This window comes from Emydura macquarii, unplaced genomic scaffold, assembly GCF_026122565.2.
Source record: "Emydura macquarii macquarii isolate MOO-44397 ecotype Brisbane River unplaced genomic scaffold, CSIRO-AGI_Emac_v2 contig_1119, whole genome shotgun sequence".
NCBI classification, from domain to species: domain Eukaryota; kingdom Metazoa; phylum Chordata; order Testudines; family Chelidae; genus Emydura; species Emydura macquarii.
Window position 1 is genome coordinate 9367445 of NW_027131256.1, and position 17109 is coordinate 9384553.

Here is a 17109-nt window from a genome sequence, read left to right on the forward strand (position 1 = left end):
AAGTTCTACAATGCAGTTTATGGCCACCATTTTTAATAGAAAAATGTGGACCCATGGCAAACTGCATGTTGGAAACTGCGCTTGTGGGTCACACATCTGCATTAAAGAAAAGGATAGATGCAATCTGCTCCCAATTTAAACAAATTTGGCACAGTGCTTCAATTCCCTGAATGAAACCTGCCCCAGGATGCTGCATAGAGTTTGGGCAGCTTTGCTATATTCTCCAGGAACATACATACCAACATCATGTGAAATTTGAAAACTAATTTTCACAAGGTATTTTCTGTAGTGAAGACCTGGTGCAGAGTACAAAACACACTCTCTTGGGTTTCAAGATTGCCCATCCAACTTGCCTTTAATATTCTATAGTTATAAAATTACTAACAAGATTGGATATTTTGTTTCTTTTCTTAAAAAGTTATCATTGAAAAAGCCTCAGGCAGTGTCAATATTCAAAGTGCACTTCAATATGTGTCATTAAAGTGAGTTTCTATTCTGAAAAGTGATTATAAATTGCATGTGGGCTTTCATGTTCAATGTGTCCCAGGCACACCAGAACAAATGTGCTTTCTTTATAGGTGAAAAGATTTTTCTAATTTCTGGTCCTACCAAATCTGACAAGTCAGGCATTTTGCTTTTTTCAGGCTAGAACTGCACTTTAAGGCCTTTTTTGGTTAAAGTGGCATTGCATTAACATGTATTGCAGCATCAGCAAGTGAAAGACAAGCTGGCCTGAGATTTTCGTAAGTGCCTAAGGAGTTAGATACCCCAATCCCACTGAGTTTGGCATCTATGTCCCTTAAGTTTATTTGAAAATCTCAGCCCTTGTGGTTATATGCTCTGTAAAGCTAGGAAGGAGCTTGACAAGGGGAAAAAACTTGAGACTCAACATGTGAGGTTTTTTTTTTTAAATGAATGAAAGACTATTTTCTATGTGTGTTCTTGACATGCTACACACAGCAGAAAGATTTTGAATGTGAGGGACTTGTATATAGGAAGCTGATGACTTTAAGTCACCCATGTACCCAATAAATAACCACGCATCAGAACACAAAACACAAGAAAGCTTGCTTTACAAACAAAAATAACTGCCTTTTCAGTGCTATTGAGTTCACATGGAATGTACTCTACTATCCAGTTTCATTATTTCCCTATTTACTATAGTATTATGTTGTTTGATAGCACAGTAGATCAGATGTGTATGCAAGGCAGGTAAAATACAGTGCCAAATGCAATATGCAGTCATACAAAGAGGACAGATTAATTACAAGCACAAATATGGGAATGCAATATATTTCAGTAACAAGTTGCAATCAGTTGCAATCAAACCTAGCAGCAATATGAACAGAGATGTTAATGAGTAAGTAGAAATCACAAGCCTTTCATTCAGTAGAAGGAAGTAGTTTTATTAGTAGTTAAAAGTAGTTTTATTAGGCAAAGTCATTTGCAGGTGAACCCACTAACCTGAGTGTTTCTCCTACTGGAGAGAATCTGGGTTGAGTCTTTCCTACCCATTTAGTCCCCAACAACAAGAGTGATTCATTCATGGAAAACTTTTGCAATGCCAGAGGGAAGCATGAACACTATTGTCACTCTAGTGGTCATTATGCCTCCACTCCCTCTGCCCTCCCCTTTCCTTCAAAGTTCTAAGACCACCTCCCTCCATTGAGGACACTCATCATCCCTACATGAAATACAGTTTACTAAACTTTAGTTCTTGTAGCTTATTGACGTGAGAGCTGCAGGGCTGGAATTCTGCATTTAAAATAATTAGCTTGTGAATCTGAAATTAAGACATCCAGACAATCTGCGTGCCGGTAACAAATTACTGTACAGCTCCAAACCCTAAATTCCCTACTTACAAAAATCAACCATTCTGCCAAAAAGTTAGGAAAAAGGTTTGAAGTAGCTAATACGCAGATACAAAAGTTCTATCCAGTGTATAAAACTGAGGTTTGATTCTGGTGCTCCTGACCGGGCAAGAAAGCTGTGCACTCAGGTGGAACATTCCAGTGCAAGCGCTAGCCCTTTACGAAGGCAGTGAAGGTCAAGGGATGAGTGATCTGAAGTACAGGAACATGCAATCCATCACTCAGCACTACAGGATTTAAGCTCCTACAGTGATGGACTTTAACCGCACTTTTTTTTTTTTTTGGAAAGGAAGCGTATGCTACTTACGCAGAGCTTTCCAAGAGTTCCCACAGAGAAGCTAGTGCTAAAATAAACTTGGGCTTGTGCAAGGCATTAAGGGATAGATTTTCTAATTGCCTCTTATAGAAGCATTTTGTAAACATTGCAAAGACTCTTACAAAAAACCTGGATAGGATCCTTTGGCAGGATACAGACAGAGATAGCTCAGCTCCCAGTTAATCTGTGTGCCTCTGTGTAAGTGCCTTGTCCCAGTCAGGGGAAAAAAAAGTAACGTATTCCCAACTCCCAGTTCTCAGCTTTAACCCCTATATCACGCCGCCCTTAAGGAGGCAAAATAAATCAGGGAGCCATATAAAAAGGCAGGTCCCTGAAAATCAGAGCTCAGAAGCAGCTGAAATAACAAAGAAGCCAAAGGAAGCCAAACTGTCCAAACCAAATATGATGTGTTTGTGAGAGATGGACAAGGCTTTCGTATGTGTGTAAACAGAGTTTTGCTTTCAGGCTGCGACAAAACCTATGACAATCATGTCCCTAGAGAAAACTCAATTGCTGGACTATGCTTGGTGTTCACCTGTCTGCAAATCATGTGAAAAGTGGGATTTCATCACCTCCAGCCATTAGGTAGAATTTGATCAAAGTTGGCAGTTTAATACTGCATACATTTCCTCAGTGAGAGCAAGTACAGCTTTGCAAGCACTCTTCTCAGAATATAGACACCTAAAGATCATATGGCTGAGGATTTCCTCTGATCCACAGAGTGATATTTGAACTATAAGGGGATTTAACAATCACTCACCTCTGGGCAGAGACATGAGAAATGTTTTGAACTGCTGAGAGTCGTAAGCCAGAAGAACAGTGTCTCTTTCTTTTCTAACACTAATTTTGCCACCCTGTCAGCAGAGGGTTTTTTATTTTAAAAGCGTGTATAAATACACTTGCCTATTTTAAAATAAACAGAGGAACCATTTAGAAGGAATCTGACAGAATCTGTGTCCAGAAAACTAAACGAAGCTCAGTTTTTCCTTTGCTTGCCTACCAAGTCCTGAATTCTGTGTTTCTTGCATACTCCAGCTAGGGACAGGAGGGGCACCTAACCCAATGTGAGAAATGCAGCTTCCTGCTCTGCTTTGGGACATTTCTGCAGCTTGCCTGCAGCAGCTAGTAATCAGGTTGCTAGCAGGTAAAGGGCCTCTTAATTTACCTTGGTTGCACTGAACTCTCAGCACTTTTCCAGTGGTGATCAATGCTCTTTTTAAATTTATTATTTTACAGAGACACAGTCAGTAGTTTAAACCCAAACTTTAGCAGTTGGGTAAAGAAATGAGACTTTCAAAAATATTGAGTCAAAATAGATTTCCCATTTAGACTTAAATCTTCTCTGGTAGTGTTATAAATCAAATCACTGCAGCACTGAGCTCCTGCAAGAGAGCCAGAAAGTAAGAACAGACCAGCGAAATTTCACTATCCAGTGCAAAAACTAAACAAACACCTAAATGGTGAGACATTAGGGTTTTAAAGTTATTTCAGAGCTAGCAGGAGGCCAGAAAGCTCAGTCTTGGTCCCTTACTATGCAACAGATCCTCAGCTAGTGTAAACTGGCATGATTCCATTGAAAACAATAGAGCTGTGCTGCTTTATGCCAGCTGAGGATCTACGCTATTATTTTTAAACTAACAGTGTCTCTTTAAATGTTATTTTTGTTTCACTCCGCATGACTTAAGTAATACGTCTAAACAATAAAACTGAATTCTAGCCATCAGTCCAGCTGGGTTAAATGTTACAGAGAGCACCACTTCATCATTGACTGACATCATTGTTTACAAGTAACTGCGCATATGCTGGATTTGAACACAAGAAGCCTCCCGCTACAAGCTGCAAGGCATATGTTTAAGACACAAGTAGGAAGATACATACAAGACTGTGAGCATAATGCTACTGTACTTCCTAGAATGTCACAAAACAGCCCATATACCTGTTACGACAGACAAACAGTAAAACATTTCTTCACAGCATCCCTGTGGAGAGAGAAATATTGACATGACTGGGCTGCTTCCCCAAATATTTCATTGCACTAACAAAGATATGCTGCTTGAAGACTTAGGCATTTATTCCTGCACAGTGTACAATTCCATATGTAAGGCTGTAGGCTTCCCCCCTGCATTATACATGTGTATGTAACATGTGTGATTATATATATATAGTGGAGACAACTGGAAGTTTTATTTAAGTGAGAGATGCACCTATCTGGGAGGGTGGGCACTGAGGAAAAAGGGGATGCCAGAATTGGACACAGATGTTTGTAAGCATACACACTAAAAAAGCACATTAAAGGAAAACTTAAATGCATACAAGAAAATCTAAATTAAGGTTCCCACAGGACAGCTAGTTTAGCTCCATTGTTCATCCGTAGTATTTTGGATTATTGCCTTCGTTGTCAAAAAGCAATTCTAAAGATTCCATTGCAGATTATGTACCACATGGCTCAGGGCTTGTCTACTTGGGAACACTCAGGAAAGTTAAGGCAAATCAAATAAAGGTGTGAAGTAAATGCACAGGAATTAAAACATGTAAAACACCCATTTGGATGTTCTCATTCAGGGGTAAAGTGGCCTTAGTTCACTGAGATTAAGACCAGGTCTACACTACAGACCTATATTAGTATAACTACATTGCTCAGCGGTGGGAAAAATCCACTGACTTAACTCCCTGTGTAGAAAGTGCTGTGCTGGCGGGAGAGCTTTTCCTGCCGACATAGCTACTACCTCTCAGGGAGGTGGATTAACTACACCGATGGGAGTCTTCTCTCCTGTCTGCTTAGAGCTTTTTCATTAAAGCAGCACAGCTGCAATGATGAAGCTGTGCAATTCAGCGTTTTAAGTGTAGATGTACCGTAAGTGCAAAGTGGAACAGAGTGTTAAGCATACGGAGTTAATATATGTTGCAAGAGATCATTCAAGGTGAATCGGGCAGTGAACACCTCTGCAGTCAGAGGACGAAGGACATCTACTTCTAGTGACGTGCACACATTTCATTTAGCAGGGTGGGATGGTTTCTGCAGGTGTGAAGACCACTGAGTGTGTCACCAAGGAGGAGATCTGGGTGGGTTTGGCAGCTGACAGGACAAGCTTGTCACCAATGTTTCCGAGGGTGCTTGTGTTTGAGAATATGGGGGAGTTTAATAACTTGGGAGATTTATTTGACAGCATATTCAAAACAGTCTTACACACCCTATAGGCTATATGCCTCAGAATGCATCATGACTTTCAGTGCATGCTACATTTGAAGAGAGTAATGGGTGAGTTTCAACAAAAAAGCCAGCAAACACGCTGGGACCTCCGACGTCTCCTGGGGGAGGTGAGAAGAGAAAAGGGGATGGAAAAAACTCCTAGCCCCCTGCTGCCATGTCCCACCCCAGAGACAGCTATGTTTCAGCCACGGGTAAAAAAATTCTTAGGTGTTTAGCTTGTAATCAACTCTATGATTATTCAGAAAAAATGGCAGCACATAGCCATTTTAAAGTCATACAGTTTATGGAGGAGTGTTTAATAGATATTCACTAATACAATAAGAAAAAATCAAGCTTACCTTGCAAATGGTATGAAAGAAATGCTGTACCTAACAGAAGAAGAGAACATTAAAAAACACTGAGTTACCATTCGTTTCAGATTACACGAGAGTCACATATAAAACCAACAACTCCTCCCAACACCACCCAAACAGATATGGGAATGTCTCTGTATGCATAAACACAAGACTCCAGTTGAGGCAGTGGAAATGCACGCAAGCTCCTCCCCAACCAACCACCTGAAAACATCTCAGTTAAATCTATGAAGTACCATGGCAAAGCTATGGCGCCATATAAAAATGTGTATTAACAATAATCCTCTTCTCCTGAAACCCTACATGCACTAAGCCCTGGGGCAAGTAGGATCAGTCATCTGGCTAGTGATGCACTGGATGACTTGGATAAGAACACACAGTTAACCCTCTATTTCTACAGCATCTGTAGCAATGAAGCTGGCAAGCTGTATGAAAGTTATAATAATTAAAAGGAAACTGGCCCTAAGCGATCCTGATCTAAACCAGACAAAGTAAAGAAAACAGTCAAGAACAATAGAGTCCAGAAAGGAAGCGCTAGTATAAAAGGGAGGGCTGAGTGAGCAAAGGCAAACTGATCCAAACCAGGGAACCTTGCTGCTGGTTCCAAGAACAGCTCGAGACGCTCTGGGAGGGATTCCCATGGAGACACTGCAGTGAAAGTGCTCTGCCCCCAGCCCCATTAAACAGAACTCTGGAGCAGACAAACCATCTGATCTCAAAAGCCTTGCAGGACAGTCACTCATGAAGATCCAATTATTAGGGCTCACTTGGATTATTGGTTCATGTTTGGGTGGCTAGAAGAAAGGGAGAACTCCCCTACCATAATTCATACAACTTCACAGTCCTCTGACAGTTTCTAATCTGAAGCTAGTTCTAATCCACGTTATTGGGAGGGTGGGGAGCAGGCAAAGGCATCTTTAGCAGGGGTTTATGGGTTCAAATGCATCCATAGAAATCAACAAACCAATAGTACCAAACCTGAGTGATGCTGCAGCCGTGCGCGCTAGGCTGATGCCGGGAGCCGGAGCCAGGCCCAGGAGCTGCTGTCAAGGCGCACGCATGGACTCTCCCACCCCTCCCCAGGACTACAGTTGTAGTGCCAGAGCAAAGGGTGCTGTGCAGTGGATGGCTGGTGCCCCCTTGACTATAACTCAAAATCATGTCCAAGAAGAGCTTAGAATAATACTCATTGACTTCAGAGACTACACTCGCCCCTGTTAGAGGTAAAGGGGGGGAGGTGGGGGGGGGGGGGGGAAGTTACTTACCATGCCAAGGCAAAAAACTGCAAAATGCAGAAGATGAGAGCAAGACCCTTGTTGTGCCACTGGCAGGAGAAAAAAAAGACAATAATGCATTCAAATAATGAGCATATATTTTTCTTTGTGTACACTGGCTATATATACAGGATCCAAATACTCACCCAGAAGGCAGAACACAATGTTAGTATGAGACACAACTAGAAGAGAACAGAGAATTTCTGTTAAAATACAGACTACACCCCAGTTTAACCATTTATTCTTTTGCAAATATAAAGGAAGATTGAAGTGAAATGCAATATTTTACCTGATCCAATGTAAAAACTGCTATTTAAAATGCCCCCTCTATACCATTTCTGAATATGAGGTAAAGCAGGAAGCAGGCAGACTTCATGAAAGGAAGATCAGAGCTGCAGGCAAGGGTCAGCAGGAGGCTTCCACAGCTCGTGGCAATTTCAGGAATTTCCTACTTTTTCCCAGGCCAGTTGCTGTAGTCAGTGCACACGTTTAAGCGGGGCTATTTCACTTTCTTATCTAGCTAGAAAGATAGAACGTTCCAGCTTCTCTCTGTCTATGGATGTAGCTCTGATTTTCCTGTTTCTAAACATGCCATGAATCGGTTTCCTGTTGAAATTACTAAAACAGCAGCCCGCAAAACTACGCAGTTCATATCAATTGAGATTATGAAACATGTTCAGGTACTTTTAGCTCCTACTTTTATTTATTTATTTATTTTAAAGTGTTACAAAGCCTGAATATAGGAATGATCCACCTACTTCAGGTATCTGTAGTGCCTACAACCCACATCCACTATAAAATAGGAGCTGCACTGTTATGACACTTTTGGAGGGGCTCTTTGCTGGAATCCTTAAAATTTACAGCTGAAGCTGACGCTTTCGCCAGATCTGCATTACAGACCTATATCAGTATAACTACGTTGCTCAGAGGTGTAAAAATTCCACACCCTTAAGTGATGTAGTTATATCAACCTAATCCCCTGCGCGACACAGCTACTGCCTCTTGGGCAGGTGGATTAACTACACCAACAGGAGAAGCTCTCCCGTCAGCATAGTAGCATGTTCACTAAAGTGATGTAGATGCACTGCTTTAACGCTGTACGTAAAGGCAAGACTTCTGTTGAGAAGCTTCAAAATTGAAAAAGAGTCTAATAACCACCTAGATTAGTGGTTTTCAACCTGAGTGTAAGGGGCCTGCAAAGGACTGTTGTTACCATAGAACAGTGCTTTTCAACCTGGGGTCTGCAGACTACAACTAAAATATTCAAAGGGGTCCACACCTCCATCTGAAAATTTTTAGGGGTCCGCAAATTAAAAGAGGCTGAAAACCACCGACCTATACGCATTTGGCTAACTTCCCACGTTTCACAAAAATTCAATTATATATCAAGCTGTAAATCACCCAAGCATGATTAGAGTCTCCAAGTACCTTGTTATGAAACTCCATCTACAGGCATTTTACCAAAGAGTGAAACTACCAGCTAGAATAGGTAGAAATAAGAGATAAAACTAAGGGTTGACGCTATAAGCAACATTTACGTCAGCCTACATCTCTGCTTGCTTCATCCCACAACCACTCTTCTAATAACTCCCAGTCCCCTCCTGTTTTTGCATCTTTTTTCATGTTGCCCCATATTCATGTGTGCCAGATTTCTCCAAAACCACTTCTGCAAAACCTATCAATCCTCTTGTCGACAATTATTCTACTTCTTCATACACCTAAACCACTGCCACCTGTACTGTATTAGCCCGATTTAGACTACAATCTTCAGAACAAGCGACCTGTCTTTTTCAGTGTTCTCTATACACATCTCCAGTGCTATAAGAACAGCAATAAAAGCAGAAAGATGTTAAGAATAGCACAGTAAAACGTAACTAGTTCAAAGCAGTAATGACGACTTGGTATTGGAATTTAGTCCCAATTCAGTGCAAGTTAAAACGAAATCCTTTGATACTTACTAGCATAACAATAGTAGCTATCAAACGAGTGGGCTCAAACATTCTTTTCAATTGTCTCACAGGTCCCATAAGGAAAATAGTGCTGTAACATGCAAAACAACATAGCATAGACATGTAAAACATCTACAGAGATCAACAAAATTACTTGTAAGATGCCCTAATCAAGCTTGCTTACAGTGCTGTCATACATTGACATTCCATCAAAGGGGGTCACTGCTATAGTAGATACCAGTGCCTGTTTTATTATGGTAATTGGTGCTATCTGCATAGCAAAGACAGCCAGGCAGTACTATAAAACAAAAATCAGTACCTTACTGAGAATGGGGAAGATATATACCAAGAACTGGGCACCAAACAAACTAATGTAGTCTTGGTAAGAAGCAATTGCTGACATTTGTCATCTTGGTTTGAACAGAAAAGGACCCTAAACATTCCCAAAGGGGTGTAGGGACAAGCTTAGTGGAGTTCAATGGGTCCCATCCCAGGTCTCCATTCTGGTTTGCTGAAAGTAATGCCTGAGGTACCTGGACTGCATTTACGAAGACAAGTCAATGATTTTACTTCCTAAAACACTACACACTGTCTTAAAAGTGCCACCAGATTTGGCTCACTTTGTAAAACAGTGATGCTCAGATTAAATGAGTGATCAAATTTTCATTTATTTTAAATCTTAGCTTGTTTTGTACAACTAATTTACTCCTTTTCTCTCTGGTTCTAAGATGATCCCCCTCTTCCCACATGTTGCTGATGACAGGCTGTCATTGCTTCAGTCAACAGCAGCCCAAGATGCAGTATAATGGAGGAAATGGGGTGGCGGGACAGAAGAAAGCAATCTCAACCAGCCACAGATGATGAGAGAAGAGTAGCCAAATAGAGTATTCCTGTGAAGATCAGACAGATGGCATGTACCCAAGACAACCACACAGCATGCTCAATTCTACTGCATGCCAGGGATCATGGGGGAGTCTCACTGTCCTCCTCTCCTCCATCACATGGCAATGAGTTTCACAGTACAATTACACATTGCATGAAAAAGCATCCCCTTTAACTGGTTTTGAGTTTCCCAACTTTTAATTTTAATTGAATGTCCTCTTATTCTTCTGTTATGAGACAGGGAGAACAGGCTTTCCCGCTGTGCATTGTCTAAACCATTTATTACTTAGTACTTGTATCACATTCCCTCTGTTCATCTTCTCTCTAAGGTAAACAATCCCAATCTTGCAATCTCTCCATATGAGAGTTTTCCCATGCTTTTGATCATTCTATTGTTCTTCTCAAATGAAAAAGTAATCTTTCATAATAAAGATTGCAAAGTCCAGGTTAAAAAAAGTAAAGCCCCACATATCCTTGAACACATCAACTCAGTTCCCAGCTTAACAAACCAAGTTTTATCTCTAGTTCTGTAATATGCTTTTTGAGATGGGGTGACCAGCATGGCGCACAGTATTCCAGATGAGGTTGCACCATTGATTTATATAATGGCAGTATAGTAGTCCCCATATTATTTGTTATCCCATTCCTCACACATTCTAACATCTTGTTTGTTTGGGTTTTTTTTTTTTTTTTTGTCGTCAGTTTCACATTGAGCAGAGGTCTTAACTGAATTATTTACAATGGTGCCCAGGTCTCTTGTGAAGAGGTCAATGGGGCAACCTATGCAGAAAGAGCCTTTTCAACATATGTCAGATCCTGTCAGATCAGACTCTTGGTCCATCTAGTCAGATTGAGTGCCTCCAGCATGGACTAATAATACCTGATGGTTCAGAGGAAAGCATAGAACATCACAATGATGCACCAAACTATATGTAAATTGTGTAGATGTCTCCCTGACCCCTGCAGGAAGCATGAGATTTGATTCCTCTTATGTCAGCCAGTATATCCAGACAATATTTGATTCAAACAGTAAAGACAAAATATCAGCTGAAAGTGTTTCCTTTCCTAGAATTAGACTGTTTAAATCAGTCGTATTTGTTGCTCTTCTATTGTTTCTGAATATTAGAGATTTGTGTATATAAAAGTGAACATTCAGCCTCACATCCCATTATTTCCACCACTAAGACAAGCATGTGTACATTTGCACATCATCATTCTGTTCCCACTTTCTTTCTTTGTATCAGGTAGCTCATTTACAGAAATTATTTACCTGCCAAGGGAAGCAATATTCCCCATCGTGTAAAATACTGCAAAGAGAACTAGTCCTTTCTCTGGCACCCATAGCAGGCAAGTACCCTGAAAAGGAAGATAAGAGGATAAAAATTGTTTCATAATGCAACAAAAATAGCCCCAAAACAGTGCTTCTGTAGTGCTACTAAAGACACTAGAAAACAAACATGAATTGTAGTTACAAAAGTTGGTTTGTATTTGTTCACATTCTTTATAATGATCAGAGCATTTCACTTGCTGATAGAACCCAGTTTCCTTTCTTATAAAAAGGGTTTGAGGTTTTGGTTTTTTTTGCTTTCACTGGGGATGGGACAATCCTCGAAACTGAAATCAATTTCTGCACAAATAGGTCATTTTGCCATTTTCATGCAAATTTTATTCTTTAAACAAAAGTAGGAATATACGATACATGGATGTAGTACAAAAGGATGTAGTTGCATCTACAAGGCCAGTTTTACTATGTCAGGAACTGTGTTCATAACACAAGTGCTCCTTCTGACACTGCTATAACTGTTTTTGACCTGACTTTTGCAGACTGACTAAATCATGCCACAACACAATCCCTCAATTTGTCTATGTAGATGAATCCTTTCTATGGCTTTGCTCAGTCCTCCTGCCTGGCCTGAATCACATTCTCTTCCTGAACCCTCACAGCAGTTTACCAGTCCCATCCCACATAGCCCACCTCACATCATTCCTCTTGGTACTTGAGAATCACATTCCATACAAGTTGCATATTGATCCACTCATCACCTAGTTCTCCACAAATCAAAGAGGAAGTGGATTGATCATCTCCTTGATTTTAGTTTATCTTTAGTTTAATTTTATAGCGACATTTCAAAGAGTTCCCTTCCCAGTGCAGATGCCTGCTCAATGTCCCAAGCAGCTTGCAGAACTGGGGCCAGTTTGCACATCATTTTGTTATCCGGCAATTTTGGGATGAGAGGTGCTATGTAAGTTACTGTAGTGCTCGAAACGCAAGCCGCTTAAGGCGGAAGTTGACAGACAGAGAAGAACTTACCAGGACAGAGCACAGAACTCCTATAGCAAAACAAGCGATGAAACCTTTCACTCTTGTGCCCCAGCTTAATGAAGTTGCATCAACTATCTGGAAGCCAAAAACAGATAGAGACATATCTTTAACACATCAACTTGTGCCCCAACTTAACAAAACAAATCTTATAGCTCCATTTCCATCAGCAGTTTAAGCATCACCCGAAAAATATTACATAGGAACCCAATATAAATAAAAACGAATGCCCATACAATAGCAGTACTACTAACAGAGAGCTCGGTTTTGAAGCCACACTGCAAGCAGAATTCCCACTGAAGTAAATAAGAGCAGTGTGTTATCACCTGCAGAATGAGGCCCATATCAAGCCCTAGACACCTGCAATAAGTGAATCACTTGCCACCGTGCTATATAGTCCATCACTTCCACCTGATTTGTACCTATATACCTAACCTTTCCCATTCTTCTATTAGCAGACACATACACACCCCAGTGAGCATATGTTCTTCACTTCCACACTAAGGCTTGATCCTACACCTAAAACTTAGGTCAACCTAACTACCTCTCTCAGGTGTGTGAAAAATTCACACCCCGAGATGTAGTTAAGCAGACTTAAGCGCTGGTGCAGATGCCGCTAAATCGACAGATTCTTCCAGAGAATTAGCTGCTGCCTCTCATGGGGGTGGATTTACTACAGTGATAGAAAAACCCTTTGTGTCACTGTAGCAAATGATTACACTACAACAAAGCATCAGTGAAGTTGCAGCACCACAGCTGTGCCACTACAGCACTTTCAGTGGTTCTCAACCAGGGGTGTGTGTACGCCTTGGGGTATACAGAGGTCGTCCAGGGGGTACATCAACTCATCTAGATATTTGCCTAATTTCATAACAGGCTACATAAAAAGCACTAGTGAAATCAGTATAAAATTAAAATTTCATACAGACAATGACTTGTTTATACTGGTCTGTATATTATACACTGAAATGTAAGTACAATATTTGTATTCCAATCTATTTATTTTATTAATTACATGATAAAAATGAGAAAGCAAGCATGTGTTCAGCAATAGTGAGCTGCAACACTTTTGTATTTTTAGATCTAATTTTGTAAGCAAATAGTTTTTATGTGAGGTGAAACTTGATGTACGCAAGACAAAACAGACTCCTGAAAAGGGTACAGTAGTCTGGAAAGGTTGAGAACCACTAGTGTAGACATAGACTTGGTTATTATCAATTTCCTCTTTCCCACCCCTTATTTCAATATTCACTAGGAGAGAAATCAGGCAGATTCCATTCAAATTTTCATAGAAAAAGCAATTTATAAAAAGCACCACAATTTGTTTTCTGTTCTGTTTTCTATGTTCCAGTCATTTAACAGAACAGAACTACAATGATCTATTTCACTCATCTAGTCAGAGTGAAGTCCTTGCAATATATTTCCTCCTCCCCCCCAAAAAATCCAGCTAGATACACTCAACAGCAAAAAGTCACTAAACACTAGAATTTATGAACACTTGATGTTAGCACTTTATACACCAGAGTTTCTTTAGCTGTAGACGCATGGTACGAGGGTGAGGGAAAGAAGTTGGGTGAGATTAAAAAACAGTTTCCGTGCATTCAGTTGAGAATCGTTTAAATACATCACTAAGTATCAGACTAGTTTCCAGAAAGTTCAGTCACCTTCCCCGGGTAAGGTTCTTAGAGAATCAAAGTATCAAATTTAGCTCAAGATTTAAGGAACAAGCTTTCTATAAAGTCCGAGAGCAAAAATGTTTTCAGGGTGTTCCTAAAAACAAAGCAAACAAATCTTTCAAAAGAAACAAATAACCATCACTGGCAGTGTTTGAAACCCAAACAATGTATCACTAGGAACCGGAAAGTAAAACCACAGGCCGAGGTGAAACTGATTTACATTGTGCAAGAGGAAAGAAATGCAGTGAGTCAACAAGGAGCAAAGCCACGGAGGGACAGGCTGGAGAGCGGACACTCTCGCTCTTTAAAGGCGGACAGACACGCTCTTGGCAGCGCAGCTGAAGTTTGCTCCTACCACGAGCTCTGACCCTGCAGGAGCCCGGGAGCCTGGTTAGCACGAAGTGTGTGTGGAGGGGAGCCCGGGGTGACGCGGCGATGTGGACACAGCCTGGGCGGCCAGCGAGACTCTCCAGCGTTCGCGCTCTGTCAGCAGGGGCTGCCACCGTCTGCCAGCGAGCGGCTGCGGTGCCCCCAGTCCCGCCCCGGGGGTGCGGAGAGCGGTGCCTTCCCGGCCATTAGCTGAAGCGTGCATGCAATGCCCAGCTGCCTCCCCGGCCGCTTGGCCCGCTCCCGGGAAGAGTCCCGGCTCGCTGGCGGGGAGGACCGGCCCGGACCGGCCCGGCACCGCTCCCCTCCCCGGAGCTGCCGCTGTCACTCTGCATTCCCGGCGGGGGAGCTCGGGGCTCTCCTGCCACCCCCCGCCGGGGCCCCTCACAAGCCCTGCCCAGCCGGGGCACGGCCCGGCCCGGAGCGGGCGCGCAGACGGCGGGCGGGGGCACAAGGCACCCCGGCCCGGCTGGGGCAGGTGGGTCCGGGGAGGGGCCGCGTTACCTCGCTCAGGCCGCCCTGCTCCTCCGCGTCCTGCCCGTTCAGAACCCGCTTGAGCTTGTCCATCCTGCCCGGCTCGCGCCTCCAGCCCCGCCGCCGCCACCACCAGCCGCTTCCGTCTCTGCCTTCTGTATGTTGCAAGCAGCGCGGCGGCGGTCCGACCCCACCCCCGCACTCCACGCCCCCGGGACTACAACTCCCAGCGCGCACCGGGGCCGGCTTCGAGCCAACCCCACGGCGACTCTGGCGCGATGCATGGTGGGAGCTGTAGTCCCGATAGACTCGGGTCCCTGCGGGCGCGAAGCGTGCTGGGACCTGTAGTCTGTGCTGGCCTTCCTGCGTAAAGGTGTTTTGCAGATCACAGTGGCACTTGGATCCTAGGCCAAGGCAGCTAGTGGCCTTCAGATGTGGCATGCTGCTCCTTTTCTACACTCTCACAGTGCCACGGTCAGAGCTGCTGCCACTGCAGCATCACCACTCCTGATTTTAAGGCAAATCTCCCATGATTCTGTGCTTTCCCTAAAGCCCTAGCTCCCAGCAGTGAGACTCTAAACTTTCATTTAAAAAGTTTCTGGACATGGGTGTTATGGAGAAATGCTGGGAACTAGGCCAGACGTTTAATCCAAAGGCTCAAAAACAGATCACAAATTAAAAGAACCAAGTCATTTATTATTTTTAATCTCATAATTTTGAAACCAATCTCACTGTTTTGGGGAGCCTCACTCATGATTTTTGAATGCTTGAGTTCGGCAACACTCCCAGCATCGATGTCTTAGGTCATTTTGCTGCACCAAAGCATCCCCTTGCCATTACTTCATTCATATTTAAAATGAATTATTACTACAAAATAATATAAATAGCATGTCCCATAGTTATCTAAGGGCAGCTTCCCCCTTTTATTAATAATGGTGCATATTCACCTTTTTTAGTTTTCTCCCTGACCGAGTATTGTTTAAAAATCATCATTGTGCATAGTGTCTTATTTCTAACCAACTTTACAAAACTCCAAAGGCCAGTGTTCTGTTAATCATTTCTTCAATGCTTTGTTTGGGTACATATGTGTTTTCCTCTTTTGTTTAGCTAATGCTGAAGTACATAGTTTATTAGGCTTCCAGAATATATATAGCAAGATCACCGATGACCTGAAATGTTGAAACTATAAGCAACCATAGGTGCTTTTTAGGCCTGTTCCAGCAAACAGGTGCAGAAGTTGTTGCAGGATCAGGCCTTAGTATGCAAAAGTTGGAAGATAACACTTAAGGCTAGATCCTGCACCCATTGAAGTCAGTCGTAAAATTTCCATTGATTTCAAGAACACAGGATCAGGCTCTTAGTTGCTAAGTATGCTGTAAGCTATTAAATACAAGAACTGTAATATACCTGCTTCAATGACACTGCTCTCACCTAGCTATTTTGAAAATGATGTGTTTTGAAACGTTTCTTCAATTCAGAATTGTCAGTTCCATTCAGAATTTTCTGCACTGCTCAACTTCGAAAACGTCAAGTTGTACTATTTTAAAATACAAGTCTTTAAAATATGTCTTGAAGCAATTTAATAACTTCATTTACACTGAACAAACTTTATGGTCCATACTAACATCAGTTTAAGAACCAACCAAAATACTGGCACAATTTCTTCGAAGCACTGGGTGATAGAACTAAGTAAGATTACACTATTGGAAGTGCAGGTCCAGTTTCTATGCCTTAAATATAGGTATATTATGATGAAAACATCAGTTTTTCATTTTTTAAAACAATTATACTTTATGTTCCAAGACACCTGGAACCTATGGAGTCATTCTTCAAACAGTTAATTGGACATTCCACCCATTTTAAAAACTGGTTTATGGCATTAGGAAATTCAACCAGGGCAACAAAACAGGGCATGTGTGAGTGACAACACTGCACCAGACAAACTAGCTTCAAACATGCATGATCTGCATCAATATGAAAGAACATCAATAGATACGTAAAGCAAGACATGTATTTTCAGTATTGTCTGTGCAGCTTTTTCAGAGCCCTCATGTACTGGTGCAGTTTTTGTTCGTTTTTGGTTTTTTTAATTACCATCCAGTAATTTTCTTCAGACATGCAGCAGGAAGTAGACAGGTGGTGTTTTGTCTTGTTTTGTTTGGATTTTTAAGATAAGATTCACTAAGAGATGCAGTATTTTGATTCTTTAGAATTATAGTGTTTCACAGTGTTATCCCTTAACATTTAGTGCTAAAGTGAGTTTTAAATTTCAACATGTATACAATTTGCATCAGTTCTAGGAGAGAGGAAAAAGAAGTTTTCAGATGTGCTAAGAAACCCAACTGACACTGACTTCTAAGGAAGCCGTGAGTATTCATCATCTCTGAAAGTTATGC

General features: G+C 41.8%; 1 protein-coding gene across 2 annotated transcripts; it reads right to left on the bottom strand.

Annotated features, from left to right (window-relative positions):
* Nucleotides 1–1056: 1056 nt before the first annotated feature.
* SFT2D2 (SFT2 domain containing 2) lies at nt 1057–14879 on the bottom strand. 2 transcript variants are annotated; one of them, XM_067546124.1, is made up of 9 exons: nt 14744–14879; nt 12168–12254; nt 11127–11212; nt 8984–9065; nt 7172–7207; nt 7017–7075; nt 5737–5766; nt 4124–4166; nt 1057–3569 (listed from the first exon to the last, which is right to left on the bottom strand). In XM_067546124.1, the coding sequence occupies exons 1-8, from the start codon at nt 14804–14806 to the stop codon at nt 4127–4129; spliced, it is 483 nt and encodes a 160-aa protein (XP_067402225.1). In that variant the 5' UTR covers nt 14807–14879; the 3' UTR covers nt 1057–3569; nt 4124–4126. The 2 variants fall into 2 exon arrangements, with proteins under 2 accessions (XP_067402225.1, XP_067402224.1); XM_067546123.1 differs by having other exon boundaries at nt 1057–4166.
* Nucleotides 14880–17109: the final 2230 nt, after the last annotated feature.

Excerpts from the sequence above, each read along its gene's own strand:
- SFT2D2 (XM_067546124.1), bottom strand. The coding sequence starts at position 14,806 with ATGGACAAGCTCAAGCGGGTTCTGAACGGGCAGGACGCGGAGGAGCAG. Across the intron at positions 12,255-14,743 it reads AGCAGGGCGGCCTGAGCGAG|ATAGTTGATGCAACTTCATT; the intron begins GTAACGCGGCCC and ends TTTGGCTTCCAG. Across the intron at positions 7,208-8,983 it reads TAGCTACTATTGTTATGCTA|TTGTGTCTCATACTAACATT; the intron begins GTAAGTATCAAA and ends GTTCTCTTCTAG.